The following is a 27,422-nucleotide window of genomic DNA, read 5'->3' as shown; positions in this document are numbered from 1 at the left end:
ATTTCCTGTAATATCATGGACGGTATTTACAGGCAGACAGCAGACGATAGAGACAAACAAACCTTTAATATTTCTCAAAAAATAGAAACAGGTCTAGAGGGATGTCACAAGAATAACGAGGAGGAGCGCAGCTCTGGAAATGTACCGCAGCAGACATAGAGTAACAGAGAGTCACATCTGATACATTGTATACACTGGAAGGTAACTCAGGGGTTCCGAGGGGGAGGGATCAGAGCAAGTAATAGAAGAGGAAATTCCTGTCTATGTTGATCTATGACATCATATTATGGCGATATTCCTATGATAACTCCGCCCACGTGGTACCCAATGGAGCATGGCACTATGTTTTCTATGATATTGTAGGTGAGCCTATGGTCGCTACAGTATGGCACCATAGTATGGCAACTTAGAGAATGCTTACAATTTCTTAATGAGTTGTCTACTGGAGCATATTGGGGGTGCAGAGGGCCTTGTAACCTATGGGGACCCCAACGATTCCTCTGCCTCATAAATATGCCCCTATTTTACATAGCACATGGTAGGTAGGGGCCCCATTACCGAATAAGCATTGTACCCAGAAGCCTCCAGTTACACCTCTGGTTGTCCACAATTTTTTGGAAGGGCCTCTAAAAATCAGATGACCACAAGGTTTCCTATTGTTGAGACCTCCAGTGATCAGCGGCAATCTATGGAGGAATCGCAGGTGTTCAGTTTCCCTGCAGCACCACCACAGGAAAAAAGAAGCATTACACTGTTAAAATATATGGGCTGTCCATTGAATGCATGGACACGGCGGGTCCTCTAGAATGGGAGACACTCTTGATAATTGCTCTCAGCTTCAGATAATAGATGAGGATCAACAAAGCCCCTCCACTTAGAATTTTGGAAATACGTAACTTTTAACGGTTTTTGAAATCCTTCTAATATGCTCCGCCCCCTTGACGGTTTGCAATAGGTATAACACAGTGTTGTCAGGAGATACCTTTAACACATAGACCAAAGCTACATAGATGATTTTTGCCCACCATTTACCTCTTCGAAGCTTATTTCTGGACTGTTCCCATCACAGGACTAACCAGATATTTTTGCTCTTGGCCCCCCACCAAAATGTAATTACCCCAGGGAGAAGAGGTTTAGGGTCAGGGTCTCATACTAGCCTTTAGGTGGCTATGCCAATATACTGGCAACTGTACCTCTGGACCCTCCATCTACACCAAATGTGCCAACATTTGTGGATAGGGAGCGAACAGAACCACAACCCTTTATGCGAGGGCACAAATCTTCCGGAACATGACAATCCCACTTTTTGTTGTGCGTTGTACCCCATTTATGAGGAGGACAGGCCCCTTTTTAGTGACATGACCAGCCCATGAAGAGCAATGAATTGGCAGAGAGGCCGATAGATGAGGGAGAAATCCTCGGGGCTTGGGATATTTCCAATCTTCTTGGGAACCTGGGCGGACAATTTTTTGGGGAGCCCCATCGATGTTCTAGGGAAGACGGCATATAGGTATCTATACATTTAACATACCCAAGCCTTCTTTTAACCGGGAAGGGCCAGGACACCACCTAGATGGTCAACAAGTTGCACCAAAATTTGGCCAACATTTATCTAATGAGATATTGTCATAGAACAGGTAGTTCCCTGCAAGGGAGGAAGAAGGTGTCAAAACCCTGGTTCCAATCAAGTGACCCTGTGGTCAGAACCATCATCAAGAGTCTGCCAGATCAGGTAAATTAATCTACCCTCCCTGGACAATCCCTAAAAAATTTAACCAACCCTCTTAGATGGGGGCGGCCATCTTGATTTGTCCATGGGTTCTCCCATTCTCAGTGATCTACAAGCACAAAATGTATTCTAAAAAATATTTATTCCTCAAAAAGTGCTACTATGTAAATTTCCAAATTTTAGAATTTTTTTTTAGAATTTTTGAATTTTTTTAGATTTCAATCCAGTATTCCTATAGTGGGAATCTGGTCTATGTTTTTAATATCCATCCATCCATCCATCCATCCATCCAACCCACCAATTCTACCCTTGCGATCTACGTGAAAAAACATCCAATGTACAAACGGTAATTCAAAAAACAATAAAAAAAATGGATACAAAAATATAATTGTAGAAACCATTTTTATAGTTGACCTTTTCCGGCTTTTATTTCGTACAAACTTTAAGCGGTTTACTTACATTTATAATTATATATATAAAAAAAGTAGAATAAAGAAAGCGGACGCTATATTTATAAATATCTCTCTCTGTAGGTTCTGCATACAAAACAAAAAATTTGTACATCCACCGACAGTGGCAGGACACTGTTGTCTGGGCGCCAACTTGAGATGCTTTGAACGGAATTCTGAAGAATGTAAACAAGTCTTGAAGATGATGCTCCAGTCTGAGGGCACTTTGTAGAATAGACCATGAAATTTTTGTGTTTTTTTTTTTTTTCAAAAATACTACCAATGGAAATCCAAAAATACTGCAAAAAATTCCAAATTTCCACCGGAAATCCAAAAATACTGCAAAAAATTCCAAAATTTTCTCGAGGAACATCTACCAGAAGAACGTTAGGACAGCCCATAAAAGAAACATAAATGACCCCTTTGGCCCTTTGCAGCATTTTTGGAATCGCCCCCCCTAGTGGTCGGGGGTTTAGCAGTTCCTTAATATACTCTACCTAGTAGCTCCAGTCCAGAGTTACGTTGCAGTAAAGTGAACCTGAAATGGGTTTCATTGCACTCAGTTTTTTTTTTTTTTTTCCAGGTAGAACCCATTGAATGAAACGGGTTAAAGGTCCAGTATTTTTATTCACAGGTTACGTAAAAAATAATCCCTTATTTTTCCCTTGTGGGTCTCCAAAGTACCACGGTAGACCCGGGCGCGGCAACAAAATATTAGAGTCATGAGTATTTACAATATGGCAGACACCAGGAGGGGGTCGGGTGACCGTGACGGCCGCCGGAGTCTTTGCTCTTTTTGTGGTTTTTTTGCATTTTCAAAAACATTCATGTCGGTCCTGATATTTTCCTAACTCTGTATATTGTTACATCTCATTTGGCACAACGTATCGAAACGTCTCCGTCTTGGAGAAGAAAGAACAACTCTTCCGACCTTGGATAGTGCTTTGGTTTGTGTTTCTTTTTGGGGTTTTTTGTAGGGTATTTTTTTTGGTAAGGTCCTCGAGGGATACAAAAATTGTTTCCTTTTCTTTTTGTTTCTCATTTGCAAACGTATCTCTCCACGGTCCTCTCGCATTTTTTGCACGTTACGTAGCAACACCAATGGTATTTGCAATGGCAGCGCTCCACCACCGTGTCCATGTAAGGGTTGTATCCTCGGCCGCAACACATTAAATCACAACTGTCGCTTCCAAATGAGGTTTTATTGCATTGCCTGAAAGAGAACAATGAGAGAATTGAGGGTTAAATCGGCCTATGGAGCATTCAGCGGGCGAGTTAATGTCAAACATAACCTGGCAGCAGATGCATCAAACCGTCTCGCAAAAAAAACACAAAAAAAAAAGACAAAACCCCACCACAACGGGGCTCCTATAATACGTTCTGTATGGGCCTGAATGCGGCTGACACCATGTTTAAACGTCCTTAAATGCCACTACATCGGAGGAATGTGCTCTGGGAAGTCAAGCGATGGGAAATTGAGCGGCACTTAATGGCACCAGATGTAAAGGCCCCGCCATTTATTATTCTTTTTTGTTTGCTATTACAAATTTTTGTTTAATTTTTATTTAATTTTTTTCCCCTCTTTTTTCATGTGGGCACCGGCAGCTGGGGGGTTTCATGTCAGACGGGTGAGATCATAAACATGAAACAATTAAAACCAAATTTATTTGTATATTCTAAGGCTCAAGTCACACGGCCCGGGGGGAGGGGAGGGGGGGCACCAAGGCAAAAACGACAACAGGATTTTTGCACTAAATATTGGTGACTTGTGTTACAGAGGAGCCTTTGGGAGGGAGGGGAGGGGTGTATCATAACCCCTATACATAGGCTTCTGATGCTTATGAATATTATTGCTACTAATTACTACTTGCTACTATTAATACTAGTACTGCTAGAGATAACACTACTACTATTGTTATTACTACTACTAATGTTACTACTACTACCACTAATGTTACTGCTGCCACAACTACTAATACTAATGTTACTACTACCAGACCTACTACTACTAATGTTACTACCACTACTACTAACATTACTACTTCTACTAACGTTACTACCACTACTACTAACATTACTACTTCTACTACTACTAATGTTACTACCACTACTACTAACATTACTACTTCTACTACTACTAATGTTACTACCACTACTACAAATGTTACTACTACTAGAACTACTATTGCTAATACTAGTACTGCTAGAGATAACACTACTACTATTGTTATTACTACTACTAATGTTACGACTACTACTACTAATGTTACTACTACCAGAACTACTACTACTAATGTTACTACTTCTACTACCACTAATGTTACTACCACTACTACTGTTACTACTAATACTAATGTTACTACTATTAGAACTACTATTGCTAATACTAGTACTGCTAGAGATAACACTACTACTATTGTTATTACTACTACTAATGTTACTACTACTAGAACTACTAATGTTACTACTACTAGAACTACTGTTGCTAATACTAGTACTGCTAGAGCTAACACTACTACTACTGTTATTTCTACTACTACTAATGTTTCTACTGCCAGAACTACTACTAATGTTACTACCACTACTATTAATATTAATACTTCTACTACTACTAATGTTACTACTACTACTACTAATGTTACTACTGCTACAACTACTACTGTTACTACTGCTAGAACTACTGCTAATGTTACTACTACTAATGTTACTACTACTAGAACTACTGTTGCTAATACTAGTACTGCTAGAGCTAACACTACTACTATTGTCATTACTACTACTGTTACTACTGCCAGAACTACCACTACTAATGTTACTACTGCTAGAACTATACTAATGTTACTACTAATACTAATGTTACTACTGCTAGAACTACTACATATAATGCTACTACTTCTAGAACGACTAATGCTAATGTTACTACTGCTAGAACTACTACTACTAATGTTAGAACTGCCATAACTACTACTAATGTTACTACTGCTAGAACTACTACTTCTAATGTTACTACTGCCAGAAGCACTACTACTAATGTTACTACCGCTACTGCTAAAGTTACTACTGTGAAAACTACTATTACTAATGTTATTACTACTAATGTTACTACTACTACTACTACTACTAATGTTACTACTGCTAGAACGTCTGTTGCTAATATTACTACTGCTAGAACTACTACTAATGTTACTGTTAGAACTACTACTACTAATATTACTACTGATAGAATTACTAATAATAATGTTACTACTGCTAGAACTACTACTAGTAATGTTATTACTGCCAGAACTACTACTTCTAATGCTACTACTGCTAGAACTACTAATACTAATGTTACAACTGCCATAACTAATACTAATGTTACTACTGCTAGAACTACTACTACTAATGTTACTACTGCTACAACTACTACTAATGTTACTACTACTAATATTACTACTGCTACAACTACTACTAATGTTACTACTACTAATATTACTACTGCTAGAACTACTACTACTAATGTTACTGCCAGAACTACTACTTGTAATGCTACTACTGCTAGAACTACTAATACTAATGTTGCAACTGCCAGAACTACTACTAATGTTACTACTGCTAGAACTACTACTAATGTTACTACTACTAATATTACTACTGCTACAACTACTACTAATGTTACTACTACTACTAATGTTACTACTGCTAGAACTACTACTACTAATGTTACTGCCAGAACTACTACTTGTAATGCTACTACTGCTAGAACTACTAATACTAATGTTACTACTGCCAGCAGTTCTACTACTAATGTTACTACTGCTAGAACTATTACTTATACTACTATTGCTACAACTACTATTATACAATTATGTATCAAAAAGAACACTACAAATGAGGAAAGTATTAGAGTGCTGATACATTTGTTATTTTTAGTATCACTATTACTCTTTATGAAACTGGAGTCCAAGGACTACTAAGAATGTCAGATATAATAGACTGCTACATGTAATCTACTCCTACTCGTTACATACAATAGAGTACTAGTACTACTACATATACTATACTAATAATTATTATAATAAAAATGACTCCTAACCTACAGTGACTTCTTCCTATAGATTGGCGCCATTCACACAAGCAGGTCAGGTCACTGTCAAATAACATAAGTTTGTGAACCTCAGCAGGGTCACCAGAGGATTTCATTGTGCAGAACATTAAAGGAGAAAACAAAGGGAAGAATGGAGCCGGGCAGACTCTCCGTACACTGCAGAGGAATCTGGAAACTGATCCCTTCGCTCAACAATCGGAGTGGAAGAAGAAAAGGAGGAACGTGGGATGAGAAGAAGACAATGGGAAGAGGATAAGAGGAGTAATGGGGGGGGGGGACAAAATACACAGAGAAAATCAATAGTGGGCACAGATACAGGGAGGCTGGAGAGGACTTGTACTTTCAGAGGCCCAGTACCAGGCCAGACCGGTAAAATCTAGAAGAGCGTCCACCCTAATAATGTCTTGGGTAGCAACTGAACCCTGGAACATAAGGGGGCCCATAAAGGCTCCATAGGAAGAAAATTGGGCAATCTCTTTGTGATTTTGCATTGGGACCCAGAATTTAGGCCTCTGATGGATGGTATATCCACAGTAGGGGATATTTTTAAAGAGATACTTCAGGTATAATATATATACACTATGCTATACTTAGGACAGAACCTCAGGGGCGGAGCATGAAACTTTGTGTCATGCCCCGCCCCTGCTTAACATATAACACATTGTATTAATTTTGCCTGCAGTGTTCCTTTAATATTTGTACCTTGGAATATGAAAATTTTGAAGTCTGAAAATCTTTCAAATTCAAGGAAATTATTTCAATATGAACAAAAGATTGAAAGCCGCGCAGAGCCTGACAGGCGCAACGTGTATGTTTTATGGTAATGTTAATCATATTGTGCACCATCACTCACATGTCTCCTGTGTAATGTACCGGGGGTCATAAAAATATATGGCTGTCAAATCAAAGCTCTGGGAGGATGGAACGCAGAGCGAAACTACAAGAGATTTACAGTTCATGTACATTACACCGCTCCAATGTGTCAGGCTGAGGAGATTGTAAAGTCCAGATATTAGGGTGTGAACGCCCAGATCTACGATAAAGCGTACAACTGCAGCGCGAATACCAGGAGGTTATATGAGAAGCTGGAACGTATGGGAAGTGGAGTCAACGCAACGCTGCACATATCCAGTGACACAACTTTATTAACATCCTGCAGCAAAAGATAAAAACACTGAAACCCCTGCTGAGAGTCCAAAGGTGACCGCCTGTATATCTATATCTATACCCCAGGAATTCCTATAAAGTCATAGTAAATTTAATTTAGCATAAAATCAATTTTGTTCTCTATAGGGGGCAGTATTATAGTAGTTATATTCTTGTACATAGGAGTAGTATTATAGTAGTTATATTCTTGTACATAGGAGTAGTATTATAGTAGTTATATTCTTGTACATAGGAGTAGTATTATAGTAGTTATATTCTTGTACATAGGAGTAGTATTATAGTAGTTATATTCTTGTACATAGGAGAAGTATTATAGTAGTTACATTCTTGTACATAGGACCAGTATTATAGTAGTTATATTCATGTGCATAGGGGGCAGTATTATAGTAGTTATATTCTTGTACATAGGAGTAGTATTATAGTAGTTCCCTGTCGTCCTCAACAGCGGCACAATGTGGGGTATTTCTGCCCCTGTGTGCTGGTAGGACAGGCGGATATTTAATTAGCCAATCAAATGCGTGGCAGGCCCTATAAGAGGGCACAAGAACCTCCCCTCTGCGTGTTTTTTTCTGTCCTGTGTGGACAGAGGACAGGTGGGAGGAGGCTGGCTGGCCTGGTGTCAGAGACCTTCCTGCAGTATCTGCTGAAGGCGTGCGATTGTGGTGTTCATTGATCTTGAACTCTTTTCCAGTTTGCAAACTTTATTGGGAACCGGCTGTGATGGCCGAGTGGTTAAGGTTTTGGACTCGAAATCCAATGGGGTCTCCCCGCACAGGTTCAGATCCTGTTCACAGCGCCAGCCCGGCTAGCTCAGTCTGTTAACCCAAGGAGAGCTGAGATGCCAGGATCTGAGGAGACTCAACCTGACAGCCTGGAGGTTGACCAGTCCCTATTGAGAAATAGAGGACTGTCACAAGCCGTCTTGAAGACCCTATCCAGCGCCAGAGCAGATTCGACTAACAGGAACTACCGTCGAATAGGTAACATCTTTAATGCCTGGTGTCTGCAGCATCAAGTGGACTCCACCGATCCCCCTACGGAGGTGATCCTGGACTTCCTTCAAGACGGACTAGACAGAGGTCTTGCTGCGGCCACACTCAAGGTACACGTAGCGGCCCTGTCCGCCTATCTGGGGAGGCGTTTGTCTCAGGATCCTTTAGTGAGCACCTTTATTAAAGGGGCAACTAGGCTGAGACCGGTGGTAAACACCCCTGTCCACCAATGGGACCTTATTCCGGTCCTGAACGCCCTATGTGGCCAGCCATTTGAACCTCTGGAAGAGGTCTCCCTCAAGTCGCTAACCGGCAAAATGGCGCTGCTATTGGCAGTCACACCTGCCAAACGCGTTAGTGAACTACAAGCTTTGTCCGCTGAGGAGCCATATACCACCTTTTTCTCTGACCATGTACAGCTTAGGTTCCTCCCTGGGTTTCGTCCCAAGGTGCCATCTGCTGTAAACAGGAACCAACTGATTTCCCTTCCAGTATTTTTTTCCGTTCCCTTCTTCTGCTGAAGAAGAAAGATGGCACAAGCTGGATGTGGTTAGATGCCTGCAGATCTACTTGCAGCGCACTCGCCCCTTTAGGTGGACTGAAAACCTGTTGGTCAGCTACACGGGGAAAAACAAGGGCGCCAAAGCCACCAAAGCTACAATATCACGGTGGGTTACCGAGACTATTAGAGTCGCCTATACCGCCCAAGGGCTGTCGGCTCCATCTTTCCTTCATGCCCATTCAACCAGGGCAGTGTCCACTTCACGGGCAGAAAGAAGTGCTTTGTCTGTGGACCAAATATATGCAGCTGCCTCTTGGGCATCTGAATCCACCTTCATTCGGCATTACCGCCTGAAGGACCAAGTGGCAGATTCCACTGCCTTTGCCCAGACCAGTTTAAGTTCGGTCATGGGTTTGTCCCACCCATCTTGGGGACCTGCTTGCTATATCCCCACATTGTGCCGCTGTTGAGGACGACAGGGAACGAGTGATTATGAAGATAATCTTGTTTCCCTTAGTCCTAACAGCGGCACAAGATTTCCCACCCTGGGAATCATATCTTATGTATAAAACTGTATATAAATGTAATGGAGGTACTTTTGTATTTACACGCAGAGGGGAGGTTCTTGTGCCCTCTTATAGGGCCTGCCACGCATTTGATTGGCTAATTAAATATCCGCCTGTCCTACCAGCACACAGGGGCAGAAATACCCCACATTGTGCCGCTGTTAGGACTAAGGGAAACAAGATTATCTTCATAATCACTCGTTATATTCTTGTACAAAGAAGGTAGTATTATTCTTGTACATAGGAGTAGTATTATAGTAGTTATATTCTTGTACATAGGAGTAGTATTATAGTAGTTATATTCTTGAACATAGGAGCAGTATTATAGTAGTTATATTCTTGTACATAGGAGGCAGTATTATAGTAGTTATATTCTTGTACATAGGAGAAGTATTATAGTAGTTACATTCTTGTACATAGGACCAGTATTATAGTAGTTATATTCATGTACATAGGGGGCAGTATTATAGTAGTTATATTCTTGTACATAGAAGTAGTATTATAGTAGTTATATTCTTGTACATAGAAGTAGTATTATAGTAGTTATATTCTTGTACACAGGAGTAGTACTATAGTAGTTATATTCTTGTACATAGGAGTAGTATTATAGTAGTTATATTCTTGTACATAGGAGGTAGTATTGTAGTAGTTATATTCTTGTACATAGGAGTAGTATTATAGTAGTTATATTCTTGTAGATAGGAGCAGTATTATAGTAGTTATATTCTTGTACATAGGAGCAGTATTATAGTAGTTATATTCTTGTACATAGGAGTAGTATTATAGTAGTTATATTCTTGTAGATAGGACCAGTATTATAGTAGTTATATTCTTGTACATAGGAGCAGTATTATAGTAGTTATATTCTTGTAGATAGGAGTAGTATTATAGTAGTTATATTGTTGTACATAGGAGCAGTATTATAGTAGTTATATTCTTGTACATAGGAGGCAGTATTATAGTAGTTATATTGTTGTACATAGGAGCAGTATTATAGTAGTTATATTCTTGTACATAGGAGTAGTATTATAGTAGTTATATTCTTGTAGATAGGAATAGTATTATATTAGTTATATTCTTGTACATAGGAGCAGTATTATAGTAGTTATATTCTTGTACATAGGAGTAGTATTATAGTAGTTATATTGTTGTATGTAGGAGCAGTATTATAGTAGTTATATTCTTGTACATAGGAGGCAGTATTATAGTAGTTATATTCTTGTACATAGGAGCAGTATTATAGTAGTTGCATTCTTGTACATAGGACCAGTATTATAGTAGTTATATTCATGTACATAGGGGGCAGTATAATAGTAGTTATATTCTTGTACATAGAAGCAGTATTATAGTAGTTATATTCTTGTACATAGGAGTAGTACTATAGTAGTTATATTCTTGTACACAGGAGTAGTATTATAGTAGTTATATTCATGTCCATAGGAGCAGTATTATAGTAGTTATATTCTTGTACATAGGAGCAGTATTATAGTAGTTATATTCATGTCCATAGGAGCAGTATTATAGTAGTTATATTCTTGTACATAGGAGCAGTATTATAGTAGTTATATTCATGTCCATAGGAGCAGTATTATAGTAGTTATATTCTTGTACATAGGAGTAGTATTATAGTAGTTATATTCTTGTTCATAGGAGTAGTATTATAGTAGTTATATTCTTGTACATAGGAGGTAGTATTATAGTAGTTATATTCTTCTACATAGGAGTAGTATTGTAGTAGTTATATTCTTGTACATAGGAGGTAGTATTATAGTAGTTATATTCTTGTACATAGGGGGCAGTATTATAGTAGTTATATTCTTGTACATAGGGGGCAGTATTATAGTAGTTATATTTTTGTACATAGGAGTAGTATTATAGTAGTTATTTTCCTGTACATAGGAGCAGTATTATAATAGTTATATTCTTGCACATAGGGGGCAGTATTATACTATATTGGGCAGTATTATAGTAGATATGTTCTTGAAAAACCTCCATAGGGGAAATGAAGCATTACACTACACCCAGTGAAATAAATGTGTTCATGTAGGTATGCACAGGTCGTGTTCTCTTTGACCTCGGCCAGCCTGGCTATGCTCCTCCTGTGGATTGGCCTTACAGTCATTGACCATTTAGTAGATTAATCTTTGAGTAATATCTCATGGACCGGTCGTAGGAATTCACAACCCTATCCAGATCTATTAAATCTTTTTCTTTAACAGCTTGTGGCAAAAGGGTATATTAGGATACAATTGTTATAATTTTTACGTCTTCACATGTTTATTTTTGAAGTCACGAAGATTTATAGGAACATATTAATGCATTTAGGCTTCAGAATGAGTCTCAGTCCAAATGCATTCATGTCCGGCCAGCTCTTCCAATCCTAAACTGAACGGGGTGCCATCTGGCAGTCCTAACCCCTGCCGTAAAAAATATGTGTAATTGCAGAAATTAATGCTGATGACTTTATGCACTAATCCACTGCCCTTACGAGGCCTGACAATATACAGTATTCTAGTAGGAAAATGAGCATGTCTGCCGAGCGAGGGCTCATAAACACGAGCTCCAGAGTTGGACGCAAGGTAGTCATCTAAATGGACTTCACCGGCCTCTTGGAACTACCAGGAAAAAAGCTTTTAGTCATAAAAGTGGACGGGAGCCTTCAGCCCTAACATTAAACCACCTGTCCAACATTCGGTAGGTCCTACTCATGCCAATAAAACAGCTCTGACCCATCAAGCCCTTTGGAGGTGTCCTGTGGTATCTGGCACCAAATCCTTAGCAGCAGATCCTTTAAGTCCTGTAAGCTGTGCGGTGCGGCCTCCATGGACCCATCTTGTTTTTCCAGCATAACCCAGGACTCGAGATTTCTCAACACAACCGTGCCCAGACCATCACACTCTGCCAGCACCTTCATCCCATAATGTTTCTCTGGTACCATTTCATGTCATTTCCACATGGTGTAACACGTGACCTATTAGACCAGGCCAAACTTTACTGGTGGGAAAGGCTACAAAAATCAGGGTAGACTTTTCTAAAACTGCTAAATGAACATATCCCTAGCCATAAAACCTCAATGGTCACTGATACGGGACTCAAGAGAAGAAGAAGTCCAACCCTATTCCTCCTTCAGGAGAGTAACTAAAGATATATTGGCCCTAGTGCAAAAGCCAAATTTAGACTCCACCACTCAATTTATTCTCACAAATTTCCATCTATACATCTTTGCAGCATTTACATTTCACTCTGCTATCTGAGTCCTGCAGGCCATGAAGACTTGCTCCAACATATTTGTGCAGTCAAGCATCCCATCATTCCCATCAATTCGGTCCCATTCTATGCAGAAAAGCTTTAAATGAATGAGGAGACTTTCATCATTCTGTCATAGTCTATACAACAAAGCTTTAAATGAATGAGATGACTGTGATCATCTGACCCAGTCTATGGAGTAAAGCTGTAAATGAAAGAGGAAACCCTGAACCTTCTATCCCTGATCTATACAGTACAGCTGTAAATTAGTGAGATGACTTTGCTTACTCTATCCCAGTCTATGCAGAAAAGCTGTAAATGAATGAGACTCATCATTCTGTCCTAGTCTATACAGCAAAGCTGTAAATGAATGAGATGACTCTGCGCATTCTTTCCCAGTCTATGCAGAAAATCTGTAAATGAATGAGACTCTCATCATTCTGTCCTAGACTATACAACAAAGCTGTAAATGAGATGACTCTGATCATTCTGACCCAGTCTATGCAGTAAATCTGTAAATAAATGATGAGACGCTAAACCTTCTATCCCTGTACATACAGTACAGCTGTAAATTAACGAGATGACTTTGCTTACTCTATCCCAGTCTATACAGTAAAGCTGTAAATGAATGTGGTTATTCTGCTCATTGCCAATCTATACAGAAAGACTGTAAATAAATGAGAAGACAATACGGCAAAGCTGTAAATGAACAACTGTTCATTTTGTCCCATTCTATACAGTAAAGCCGTAAATGAATAAGAAGACTCCAACTACCTATCCAAGTCCATATACCAAAGTTGACAAGTGATCTGCTGAAAACAGAGTCAGCCTAATGTCACCTCTAGTGGCCACTGTGAGAACTGCAATATTTCATGATTTCTGAACAGTCTTATTTAAAAGAAAAAAAATTACAATAAATATGTTTCTAATAAAAACCTTCTTGTATAAGATGCTATTTTTAAAGGTCCGTTTCCATGGTTACAAGGGAACGAGAAGAAATAATCAATGGAATAGTTTATGGCCAAATAATTATATTAATGTAACAGAGTTTTTAGGGTAATGACTCTTCATAAAGCAAAAAGCGAACAGATGTCCGTCCCGGAAAAACCTGTTTTCTATTAGATGTATATTTCGTATGGAAATATTTCCTTCATTGAGCGTCGACATCTCTATAGTCCCGGCGAGATCCCTCCAATCAGGGCGCAGTTTGTATTTACAAATATTTTGCTGCCATCATGACCCGAGTAGAAGGTCTGATAATGGGTTTTCCAGGACTAGGTAAGACCTCATTAGAGGTAACTTATAGGGTGCGTTCTTACAAAACGACCCAAACACTGAGGAAACACAACGTCCTCCTTCTGTGATCGGATTTTCTCTCCTTATTGACTGTCATAAATTCAGGGGCTTGTTTTATGTTTTTTGATCCTCTGGGTATTCGACTCCAGATCCATTTTCAGAACAAGAAAGAAATCAAGGACAGAACTCAAAGTTCTCATAAAGTCAGGCTTAGCGTAACCAGAAACAATAGCAGCGAGGCCAAGATCTGAAGGAGGAACAGTCCCAAGAATATCTGACTTCAAATGTTGTAACTGCCGGACTCAAAATACATCGATTTATCCTTAAAATAGGGAAAAAGTCAAATAATATGGAGAGATGAGGATGGGGATGAGTGGAGAATACGGACCAGTGGATGTAATTATGGTGGACTCAAAGAAAAGCATTAGAACTAGGACTATAGCCAAAACCTCAACCTGTTAGCCAAATATACAAATTCTAATTCCACATAAATAGGTTCTTTGTAAAAAGCAAAGAAAACAGAATAGTGAGCGCAGCTCTGGAGCATAACACAGGATGTAACTCAGGATCAGTACAGGATAAGTAATGTAATGTATGTACACAGTGACTGCACCAGCAGAATAGTGAGCGCAGCTCTGGAGTATAACACAGGATAAGTAATGTAATGTATGTACACAGTGACTGTACCAGCAGAATAGTGAGCGCAGCTCTGGAGTATAATACAGGATAAGTAATGTAATGTATGTACACAGTGACTGTACCAGCAGAATAGTGAGCGCAGCTCTGGAGCATAACACAGGATGTAACGCAGGATCAGTACAGGATAAGTAATGTATTATATGTACACAGTGACTGTACCAGCAGAATAGTGAGCGCAGCTCTGGAGTATAATACAGGATAAGTAATGTAATGTATGTACACAGTGACTGTACCAGCAGAATAGTGAGCGCAGCTCTGCAGTATAATACAGGATAAGTAATGTAATGTATGTACACAGTGACTGTACCAGCAGAATAGTGAGCGCAGCTCTGGAGTATAATACAGGATAAGTAATGTAATGTATGTACACAGTGACTGTACCAGCAGAATAGTGAGCGCAGCTCTGGAGTATAATACAGGATAAGTAATGTAATGTATGTACACAGTGACTGTACCAGCAGAATAGTGAGCGCAGCTCTGGAGTATAATACAGGATAAGTAATGTATTGTATGTACACAGTGACAGTACCAGCAGAATAGTGAGCGCAGCTCTTCAGTATAATACAGGATAAGTAATGTATTGTATGTACACAGTGACTGCACCAGCAGAATAGTGAGCGCAGCTCTGGAGTATAATACAGGATAAGTAATGTAATGTATGTACACAGTGACTGCACCAGCAGAATAGTGAGCACAGCTCTGGAGTATAATACAGGATAAGTAATGTAATGTATGTACACAGTGACTGCACCAGCAGAATAGTGAGCGCAGCTCTGGAGTATAATACAGGATAAGTAATGTAATGTATGTACACAGTGACTGTACCAGCAGAATAGTGAGCGCAGCTCTGCAGTATAATACAGGAAACGTAATGTAATGTATGTACACAGTGACTGCACCAGCAGAATAGTGAGCGCAGCTCTGGAGTATAATACAGGATAAGTAATGTAATGTATGTACACAGGGACTGTACCAGCAGAATAGTGAGCGCAGCTCTGGAGTATAATACAGGATAAGTAATGTAATGTATGTACACAGTGACTGCTCCAGCAGAATAGTGAGTGCAGCTCTGGAGTATAATACAGGATAAGTAATGTAATGTATGTACACAGTGACTGTACCAGCAGAATAGTGAGTGCAGCTCTGGAGTATAATACAGGATAAGTAATGTAATGTATGTACACAGTGACTGTACCAGCAGAATAGTGAGCGCAGCTCTGGAGTATAATACAGGATAAGTAATGTAATGTATGTACACAGTGACTGTACCAGCAGAATAGTGAGCGCAGCTCTGGAGTATAATACAGGATAAGTAATGTATTGTATGTACACAGTGACTGTACCAGCAGAATAGTCAGCGCAGCTCTGGAGTATAATACAGGATAAGTAATGTATTGTATGTACACAGTGACTGTACCAGCAGAATAGTGAGCACAGCTCTGGAGTATAATACAGGATAAGTAATGTATTGTATGTACACAGTGACTGCACCAGCAGAATAGTGAGCACAGCTCTGGAGTATAATACAGGATAAGTAATGTAATGTATGTACACAGTGACTGTACCAGCAGAATAGTGAGCGCAGCTCTGGAGTATAATACAGGATAAGTAATGTATTATATGTACACAGTGACTGTACCAGCAGAATAGTGAGCGCAGCTCTGGAGTATAATACAGGATAAGTAATGTAATGTATGTACACAGTGACTGTACCAGCAGAATAGTGAGCGCAGCTCTGCAGTATAATACAGGATAAGTAATGTAATGTATGTACACAGTGACTGTACCAGCAGAATAGTGAGCGCAGCTCTGGAGTATAATACAGGATAAGTAATGTAATGTATGTACACAGTGACTGTACCAGCAGAATAGTGAGCGCAGCTCTGGAGTATAATACAGGATAAGTAATGTAATGTATGTACACAGTGACTGTACCAGCAGAATAGTGAGCGCAGCTCTGGAGTATAATACAGGATAAGTAATGTATTGTATGTACACAGTGACAGTACCAGCAGAATAGTGAGCGCAGCTCTTCAGTATAATACAGGATAAGTAATGTATTGTATGTACACAGTGACTGCACCAGCAGAATAGTGAGCGCAGCTCTGGAGTATAATACAGGATAAGTAATGTAATGTATGTACACAGTGACTGCACCAGCAGAATAGTGAGCACAGCTCTGGAGTATAATACAGGATAAGTAATGTAATGTATGTACACAGTGACTGCACCAGCAGAATAGTGAGCGCAGCTCTGGAGTATAATACAGGATAAGTAATGTAATGTATGTACACAGTGACTGTACCAGCAGAATAGTGAGCGCAGCTCTGCAGTATAATACAGGAAACGTAATGTAATGTATGTACACAGTGACTGCACCAGCAGAATAGTGAGCGCAGCTCTGGAGTATAATACAGGATAAGTAATGTAATGTATGTACACAGGGACTGTACCAGCAGAATAGTGAGCGCAGCTCTGGAGTATAATACAGGATAAGTAATGTAATGTATGTACACAGTGACTGCTCCAGCAGAATAGTGAGTGCAGCTCTGGAGTATAATACAGGATAAGTAATGTAATGTATGTACACAGTGACTGTACCAGCAGAATAGTGAGTGCAGCTCTGGAGTATAATACAGGATAAGTAATGTAATGTATGTACACAGTGACTGTACCAGCAGAATAGTGAGCGCAGCTCTGGAGTATAATACAGGATAAGTAATGTAATGTATGTACACAGTGACTGTACCAGCAGAATAGTGAGCGCAGCTCTGGAGTATAATACAGGATAAGTAATGTATTGTATGTACACAGTGACTGTACCAGCAGAATAGTCAGCGCAGCTCTGGAGTATAATACAGGATAAGTAATGTATTGTATGTACACAGTGACTGTACCAGCAGAATAGTGAGCACAGCTCTGGAGTATAATACAGGATAAGTAATGTATTGTATGTACACAGTGACTGCACCAGCAGAATAGTGAGCACAGCTCTGGAGTATAATACAGGATAAGTAATGTAATGTATGTACACAGTGACTGTACCAGCAGAATAGTGAGCGCAGCTCTGCAGTATAATACAGGAAACGTAATGTAATGTATGTACACAGTGACTGCACCAGCAGAATAGTGAGCGCAGCTCTGGAGTATAATACAGGATAAGTAATGTAATGTATGTACACAGTGACTGTACCAGCAGAATAGTGAGTGCAGCTCTGGAGTATAATACAGGAAACGTAATGTAATGTATGTACACAGTGACTGCTCCAGCAGAATAGTGAGTGCAGCTCTGGAGTATAATACAGGATAAGTAATGTAATGTATGTACACAGTGACTGTACCAGCAGAATAGTGAGTGCAGCTCTGCAGTATAATACAGGAAACGTAATGTAATGTATGTACACAGTGACTGCTCCAGCAGAATAGTGAGTGCAGCTCTGGAGTATAATACAGGATAAGTAATGTAATGTATGTACACAGTGACTGTACCAGCAGAATAGTGAGTGCAGCTCTGGAGTATAATACAAGATAAGTAATGTAATGTATGTACACAGTGACTGTACCAGCAGAATAGTGAGTGCAGCTCTGGAGTATAATACAGGATAAGTAATGTAATGTATGTACACAGTGACTGTACCAGCAGAATAGTGAGCGCAGCTCTGGAGTATAATACAGGATAAGTAATGTAATGTATGTACACAGTGACTGTACCAGCAGAATAGTGAGCGCAGCTCTGGAGTATAATACAGGATAAGTAATGTATTGTATGTACACAGTGACTGTACCAGCAGAATAGTCAGCGCAGCTCTGGAGTATAATACAGGATAAGTAATGTATTGTATGTACACAGTGACTGTACCAGCAGAATAGTGAGCACAGCTCTGGAGTATAATACAGGATAAGTAATGTATTGTATGTACACAGTGACTGCACCAGCAGAATAGTGAGCACAGCTCTGGAGTATAATACAGGATAAGTAATGTAATGTATGTACACAGTGACTGTACCAGCAGAATAGTGAGCGCAGCTCTGCAGTATAATACAGGAAACGTAATGTAATGTATGTACACAGTGACTGCACCAGCAGAATAGTGAGCGCAGCTCTGGAGTATAATACAGGATAAGTAATGTAATGTATGTACACAGGGACTGTACCAGCAGAATAGTGAGCGCAGCTCTGGAGTATAATACAGGATAAGTAATGTAATGTATGTACACAGTGACTGCTCCAGCAGAATAGTGAGTGCAGCTCTGGAGTATAATACAGGATAAGTAATGTAATGTATGTACACAGTGACTGTACCAGCAGAATAGTGAGTGCAGCTCTGGAGTATAATACAGGATAAGTAATGTAATGTATGTACACAGTGACTGTACCAGCAGAATAGTGAGCGCAGCTCTGGAGTATAATACAGGATAAGTAATGTAATGTATGTACACAGTGACTGTACCAGCAGAATAGTGAGTGCAGCTCTGGAGTATAATACAGGATAAGTAATGTAATGTATGTACACAGTGACTGTACCAGCAGAATAGTGAGCGCAGCTCTGGAGTATAATACAGGATAAGTAATGTAATGTATGTACACAGTGACTGTACCAGCAGAATAGTGAGCGCAGCTCTGGAGTATAATACAGGATAAGTAATGTATTGTATGTACACAGTGACTGTACCAGCAGAATAGTCAGCGCAGCTCTTCAGTATAATACAGGATAAGTAATGTAATGTATGTACACAGTGACTGCACCAGCAGAATAGTGAGTGCAGCTCTGGAGTATAATACAGGATAGGTAATGTAATGTAATGTATGTACATAGTGACTGTACCAGCAGAATAGTGAGCGCAGCTCTGGAGTATAATACAGGATAAGTAATGTAATGTATGTACACAGTGACTGTACCAGCAGAATAGTGAGCGCAGCTCTGCAGTATAATACAGGATAAGTAATGTAATGTATGTACACAGTGACTGTACCAGCAGAATAGTGAGCGCAGCTCTGGAGTATAATACAGGATACGTAATGTAATGTATGTACACAGTGACTGCACCAGCAGAATAGTGAGCGCAGCTCTGGAGTATAATACAGGATAAGTAATGTAATGTATGTACACAGGGACTGTACCAGCAGAATAGTGAGCGCAGCTCTGGAGTATAATACAGGATAAGTAATGTAATGTATGTACACAGTGACTGCTCCAGCAGAATAGTGAGTGCAGCTCTGGAGTATAATACAGGATAAGTAATGTAATGTATGTACACAGTGACTGTACCAGCAGAATAGTGAGTGCAGCTATGGATTATAATACAGGATAAGTAATGTAATGTATGTACACAGTGACTGTACCAGCAGAATAGTGAGCGCTGCTCTGGAGTATAATACAGGATACGTAATGTAATGTATGTACACAGTGACTGTACCAGCAGAATAGTGAGCGCAGCTCTGGGGTATAATACAGGATAAGTAATGTAATGTATGTACACAGTGACTGCACCAGCAGAATAGTGAGTGCAGCTCTGGAGTATAATACAGGATAAGTAATGTAATGTATGTACACAGTGACTGTACCAGCAGAATAGTGAGCGAAGCTCTGGAGTATATTACAGGATAAGTAATGTAATGTATGTACACAGTGACTGCACCAGCAGAATAGTGAGTGCAGCTCTGGAGTCACCTTGTAAGTACTATATATTCTTTATCTTGTACTGATATTGATTTACAGCCTTATAACTTCAGATAAGTATGAGATAAGTGATATTTTGTATTTACCAAGTGAGTCACTTTTTGTGTAGATTATAACTATATAAAACTTTATAGGTATAATCGTTAAACGTGCAGAATGTATATATGCTCTATAACAGTGGTCAGAGGTAGACACAGCACCTTAACCCAAGGCAAACAGGAGCGATACTGGTGCCGGAAGGAAGATTATTGTTGTCAATTGTTCCCATAAAATCCCTCAGCCAACAAGTTTCATATCTCAGCCCACTGGAGCGTCACCTACACATTTCTCTTTGTATACATTGTGACTTTTATAACCCTCAGGTCCAGGGTCTCCTCCCCTCCCCCCCCCCCACCCCATACCATATAAATCTCAGGACTCGATGATTCTGCTTCACTTCCAATAAAGGCCCCTTTTTCCCAAAACTGGACTTTTTTTCCTGTATATGTAGCACAAGCCGGTTGATGCAGTTGTGAGTCACCGGGGCTGTGAATCTACGGCTTTCAACAGTTGGTAAAACCTTTCATTATCATAATATGTAGACACAAATCATGTGCGGGGATTACGGGAGACACAACTGGGAGGTGCAGACGGCAGAAAAAATTCCGTCTATACCTTGACTCACACACAAAACAGTTTTTATAGAAGCAGGATAAGTCGCTCCGTCTGTCACATCCAATTTTTTGCCATTTCATACAATTAAAATACTTTACGTGAATTTAGAACAACGATTGACCAAAATTGTGGATATTTGACTCTTTTTTTTTTGGGGGGGGGGGGGGTTTGAGTATGAAATCATACGTAAAAAATAATTGCTGCATGCTTTGAAGTAGCAGGAATGGAGCCAGAATGGCATCTCATGTGATATTTGCAGATTTGCTGGGAATATTTTTTAGGTTTCTTTCCAAGGTTGACAAAAAATAAAATTCTTTTTGGGGAAAGATTTACCAAATTTTATTGTAGTCTAGAAATGATAAATTGTGTCGCACGGTGAATTGTCTTACTTGTGTTCATTCGCTAAATTGGTTTTGAAATGTTTGAAAAATTTTATTTTTTGAAAAAAAAAATTTGAAATTTTAAAAAGGTTGAACATTTTTTTGCAAAAATTCAAAAATTTTATCCACTTGAATCTTTCAGAGGTCTATAAATTCATAGATGACATTCAGAGTCTATATAGAATTGTCGACGAAAGTTTCACCTACGGTAAATTCAACACATTGGGCTACGAAATGGCCCAAAAATTTAGGATTTGCTACAATGTAACCTTCATGTACTGGGTTCTCGATTGTTTTCCCCATCCAAAAGCGCTCAACCAAATGTTGTCTATACCTGCCCATATTAGCCTATGAATTGGGCCAATAAGGTAAGATTTTCTATAACGCAACTTTGACCCATTGGGTCTCATCCAGTCATCACCAGCGTAGCTCGTACCAACCTTAGACTCTATCCAACAACAGTGAAAAATGGCCATGTAGTGGACATTTTGAAAATTTTTGCCTGAAAATGTCCAAAATTTTCCCATTCAATCCTTTCAGAAGACATATAGGACTATAAAGTCATGGCTGCCATTCAGAGTCACCAGGCTGGCCCATGAAATGGGTTCTCCATTGTCCATCATCCAAAAGCCACTCAATACTCATGTAGCTCAAACCAACCTAAGGCACTATTCACAAAACATTGTAAAATGGGGCCATGGGACATCTTGTTTGGACAACCATTTTTCATAGGCCATGTAGATCCATGAAAAACGGATGCCACGTAGATGGTCATCAAAATGGACAAATTTGTTTTTGATGGCCACTAAATGGCCCACGTTTGTGCAATTACTGTCTTCGGCTGTCCTATTGGAGTGGTGGCAACAGTAAAGGCTACTCATAGGTTGTCTATGCATTCCTAAGTTGCCTGTTCTTCCCCATAATGAAAAACATGGCGCCCACCAATACAGTGTTAGAAGGACATAAGGGCACACAAAACTTTTGCTTTTGTCTGAATCCAAACTCACCGGTCTTGCGTTCCATGAGATCCTAACTTTTCATTCTTTAGACAATAATCCGGAGAGCTTTGAAGATATATTAGTTCCGTTTCCCGTACCGGCCGAATGTCCAGATCCTTTGGCACCAGCTGTTTCCGCGTCCCCATTGGTCGATGAACTACTTTTGTTGCTGATAGATACTTGGTTTTAAGATCCAAGGCGATCTCTCGAAGTTCCAGTAAACCTTTCCAACAGGTCTTAATAGAACAGGACCCCGAAACTCCATGACATTTACATTTCAGCTCCAAGGAGGATTTCAACACCTAAAATCAAAAATTGTGGTAAATATCACAACTCAAAATTTAGGTAGACACAAATAGAAACTACCAATATTGTGGGACCATCACAAAAAAGTTGAAAAACCCACTCAGCATCTCCCTAAACACAAAAGAATGTACCTAACAAAAAATTTAGCTTACAGAAGACATATTGCTCATCTTCAAAAACATATGACATGGATGAGTGGACATTTTTTGACTTGAACCACTCAAAAATTGATGGACGTAAGCAAAAATTCCTTTGATCCTGACTGTAGTACCCACTCACCTGTCTCCCCACTTCGCTGTTATGGAGGTGCATTAATTTATTGGCTTGAGATCCCGCCTTCTTCATCTTCATTGGGGCATCAGAGAACTTGGAGCCCATCAGAAGACCATAATTGACATTGTCAGCACATCCTCCCCATCGAGAACCTTGGTCCAGTGCCTCCCCAGGTATGGGTCCACAAGAACAACCTGGTAGATCCCCGACTGTACAAGCCCTCGCAATCGTATGGCTTATGGTAGCGGCAGAAAGAGCGTAGACAAAAGCCGACTCTCTTGTCCCTATAACACAAAAACACAATCTGGTCAATGTAATGTTTTTGAGAAAATCCTTGTACATAGCAAAAATTTGCACAAACCACAACTAGTAATTCTGCCAAAGTGAAGGATTAGTGTGACTACTTGGAGAGTGGAATGGATTACGTCAATATTTTGCTCCAAGTACCGAATCTAAACTTTTTACAAAAAGTTGCTAAAATTTTTTCCATGTGGAACTCAGTGTGACACAATATAACTCAAAGTCTTACGGTCAGATTCTCTTGTTGAAACTCCAAAATTTTCTATATTAAAGAACTTACTGTAATACACAGGTACAGTGTAGAACCGGACAAGTCTATGGGCACCATGTTATGGCTCCATACAACTCTTTTTTGGGCCATGGCCAACCCTACACGAGATAGTTATCGACTGACAGCTACTTGCCTCCATGGTTCTTCTGCCTCCAGTAGACCAATAGGTTGAGGCACAACAGATATGCATATCCGTCTCTCCATTGAGAACCCCCGTTCCCAAGATCTGTGGGGTGTAAGAATTTGAATCTCCTCCAATCCAACACTTAGCCACTGGTCTGTAGATAGGGATATGGGAATATAGTGGGACAAACCCTTTACCGTCAACAGGCACAAAGGATCAGATATGGTGAAATTTAATATGTTTGAGCTCTTTAGATGTCTGGTGAGAGCCAGGAGGTTCTCAGTAACATGGACTCGGCATCCAAGCCCACCAAAATTAGTGGGTTGGGACCACTACATGTTCGTCTTAAGGCGTCAGGCACTTGAACATTGGCTTTGCCAGTGTGTTTGCAATGGCTAGCACACCGAACCATTCTTTTACTTATAGGGGCCATGAGTCGAAGGGCTGAATTCAGAACAGGTCCTATTCCCACCATTTTCTGGCCTGGGCTCACATCATGAAATGAATGGCATGAACACCACATGGATATCATCCATGGGCCATAGGTTCCCTTTTCCTAGGACCCAAAGATGTACATGTTTGGGTAAAGAACCAATTCAAAAGATAACATCAAGTACATCCATACCCAAAGATTTAATTTTTATTTAGATTATTCATCCAGACTGAAAATTTTTGGAAAATTTAAAAAAAAAAAAGAAAAAAAATTTGTAATTTCACCAGGCTTTACAAAAACCTTAAAACTTCTATGTACTCAGCCTCAAGGAATATCACAAAAACCAACATTGCTTTAGTCATGTTGTAACCAAACCACTTCACGACCAACTTAATCACAGTTAATGGACCCAAAAAATGCGGAAAAGAACATCAAGCGTGTTATTCTATCGGTCATTTTCATCGTCTGACTCTACAAGTAACTCTCAGATTATTAACGCCGCTCGCGAAAATTGAGGTGCCGAATATTTCTGTACTCGGTCTAGGAAAGTTGTCATTTCCTGCCGGTGTTTGGCTTCTGTAAACCACATAATGAAAAAGAATAACACAAACCCTCATCGTCAGAAAGCCGACTCGCTAATACTAATGAAGAGCAGCTTTCTCACCCCAAGAGGAGTTCCCCCAACCCTTCATGGATCTCCATGGTCCATGACTTTGCGATGGCTAATATTACACCGAATTTCCTGAGGCTTGATGAGGATAGAAAGTTAGAAAAAAGCCTCCATTTTATTGGGTTCTCCCTAAATTGTAACATCGTAATTACACAAAGACCGCAAATTCAATTTCAAAAAATTCCTTAAACCCAAAGGTTAACAAAAACACCATGAAACAAATTGGTCGATATTAAATGAAAAGGGGTAAAATATTTGGGGTTTTACAAAAAAAAAAAATTAGAAGATAGAATTGTGAAATGTAAAAATTAAAATTTGTTATAATTTAAAAAATTATTTCAAAAAATTACAATGAATTTGTTGAATCTTGTAAACTGTGACGCAAGACAAAATTAAAAAGAAATTTGGAATAACTTCCAGGACTCTGACACCAATTTTTAGAAACCGCACAATTTTTAAGAAAATGGATTTCTAGGGTTGAGCAATCGGGATCGGAAAAGATCGGATTCCGATCGGCGATTGAGCAAATTTCACGATCGTGATCGGCTGGAAAATGATCGGAAATTGGATTTTGAAATTTTAAGATCGGCTCAACCCTAAAAGTGACTTTTCCAAAAAAAATAGAAAAAAAGCATTGACTAGGGTTGAGCGATCGGGATTGGAAAAGATGGGATTCCGATCAGCGATTGAGGAAATTTCACGATCGCGATCGGCTGGAAAATGATCAGAAATCGGATTTTGAAATTTTAAGATTGGCTCAACTCTAAAAGTGACTTTTCCCATAGAGATGAGCGAACACTAAAATGTCCAAGGTTCGAAATCCGATTCGAACAGCCGCTCACTGTTCGACTGTTCGAACGGATTTCGAACCCCATTATAGTCTATGGGGGGAAATGCTCGTTTCAGGGGTACGCAAAATTCGATAAAATCATACCAAGTCCACGAGTGACGGTCGGGCTGGATTCTGCTTGAAGTCTTCTCCCGGCGCAGGGTCCCCGCGTCTTCTTCCGGGTGGAATTCATTCTGCCTAGGCATCCGGCCTAGGCAGAGCCGACTGCGCGAACACCTACTCGAACACCTACTCAATCGAACACTACTCGCTCATCTCTAATAGAGAAGCATTGACTACGGTTCAGCGATTGGGATCGGAAAAGATCGGATTCCGATCAGCGATCGAGCAAATTTCATGATCGCGATCGGCTGGAAAGTGATCAGAAATCAGATTTTGAAATCAATCCTGAAATCTCAAGATCGGCTTAACCCTATTGATTTCCTTAAAATCAAACTTATTTACAAAATTCTGTACCGACTACAATCAACATTTCTAAAAAAAATTCTTTATGTTTATGCAATTTTTCTTAAAATTTGTCATTTTGGTCACATCTATTACTATGAATAAAACCATCCATGAACGAGAACATGTTTTAACTCTACAATCCCCTCCTCCCCCCAATATTCAAAATGGGGCCACAGCAATCTAAGAGTAAACAGCAGAATTATGAATACAGCTCTGGAAGAAAGTGGAATACAAAATATTATAGACTCCACTGAGGTCTCGCCTGTGACTTATGGCTCCAAGGTCATTAAGCTGTAGACCAGGGGCTTCCTGAACTCCTGCAGACCCTGACAACCAAAGTCTGGAGAACTACAGAACAGAACTAAGGAAGCCGCAACACAGATAATTCGGTTACACATTAACTGAGAGTCCATGAGAAGTGTCTCCTATATCCAGGCTATAAACCTCAGGAGTCTGGAGGAATCCTCAGAATCTTTTGTCCCTGTGCCACTGCTCTCATCTACACCACTCATTGCCCCTCACTGTGAGAGTCATCTGACCAATGTCCAGGAGATTTACAGTCTGGCCTCACTTCTGAGACCTTCACCGTCCATACTCCACCTGAAGTATGTCACACTCATCTGCACAACACTGGCTAAAAATATACGGTCACAGCAAGGACTAGTATTCATCTAAGCTATAAATATATGTCTGTATATAACCGGGACAAGAAGAGAGAAGAGAAAAAGAAAAATGTTCCCAATATCAGATATATTATTGTATATAAGGGCAGTATTATAGTAGTTATATTCTTGTACATAGGAGTAGTATTATAGTAGTTATATACTTGTACATAGGAGCAGTATTATAGTAGTTATATTCTTGTACATAGGAGTAGTATTATAGTAGTTATATTCTTGTACATAGGAGCAGTATTATAGTAGTTATATTCTTGTACATAGGAGCAGTATTATAGTAGTTATATTCTTGTACATAGGAGTAGTATTATAGTAGTTATATTCTTGTACATAGGAGTAGTATTATAGTAGTAATATTCTTGTACATAGCAGTATTATAGTAGTTATATTCTTGTACATAGGAGTAGTATTATAGTAGTTATATTCTTGTACATAGGAGCAGTATTATAGTAGTTATATTCTTGTACATAGGAGTAGTATTATAGTAGTTATATTCTTGTACATAGGAGCAGTATTATAGTAGTTATATTCTTGTACATAGGAGTAGTATTATAGTAGTTATATTCTTGTACATAGGGGGCAGTATTATAGCAGTTATATTCTTGTACATAGGGGTAGTATTATA

The 27,422-nt window shown here is 39.5% G+C and overlaps 1 protein-coding gene and 1 non-coding gene across 2 annotated transcripts in view; one reads left to right on the top strand and one right to left on the bottom strand.

Annotated features, from left to right (window-relative positions):
* Window positions 1–2,257: 2,257 nt before the first annotated feature.
* WNT11 (Wnt family member 11) overlaps window positions 2,258–27,422 on the bottom strand; it is a 61,783-nt gene continuing 36,618 nt past the window's right edge. Inside the window, exons 4-6 of the mRNA XM_075266266.1 lie at window positions 23,032–23,309; window positions 22,456–22,748; window positions 2,258–3,391 (exon numbers count right to left, since the gene is read on the bottom strand). Of these exons, the coding sequence (XP_075122367.1) occupies window positions 3,217–3,391; window positions 22,456–22,748; window positions 23,032–23,309 (746 nt within the window). The 3' untranslated portion in view covers window positions 2,258–3,216. The remainder of the gene's footprint in view (window positions 3,392–22,455; window positions 22,749–23,031; window positions 23,310–27,422) is intronic.
* On the top strand, window positions 8,147–8,228 carry TRNAS-CGA (transfer RNA serine (anticodon CGA)). Its single transcript has one exon. It is a non-coding gene; the product is annotated as a tRNA-Ser (tRNA).

This window comes from Leptodactylus fuscus, chromosome 2 (genome assembly GCF_031893055.1).
Source record: "Leptodactylus fuscus isolate aLepFus1 chromosome 2, aLepFus1.hap2, whole genome shotgun sequence".
In the NCBI taxonomy this organism is placed as follows: Eukaryota; Metazoa; Chordata; class Amphibia; order Anura; family Leptodactylidae; genus Leptodactylus; species Leptodactylus fuscus.
This window is presented reverse-complemented; position numbering and strand designations above follow the sequence as displayed.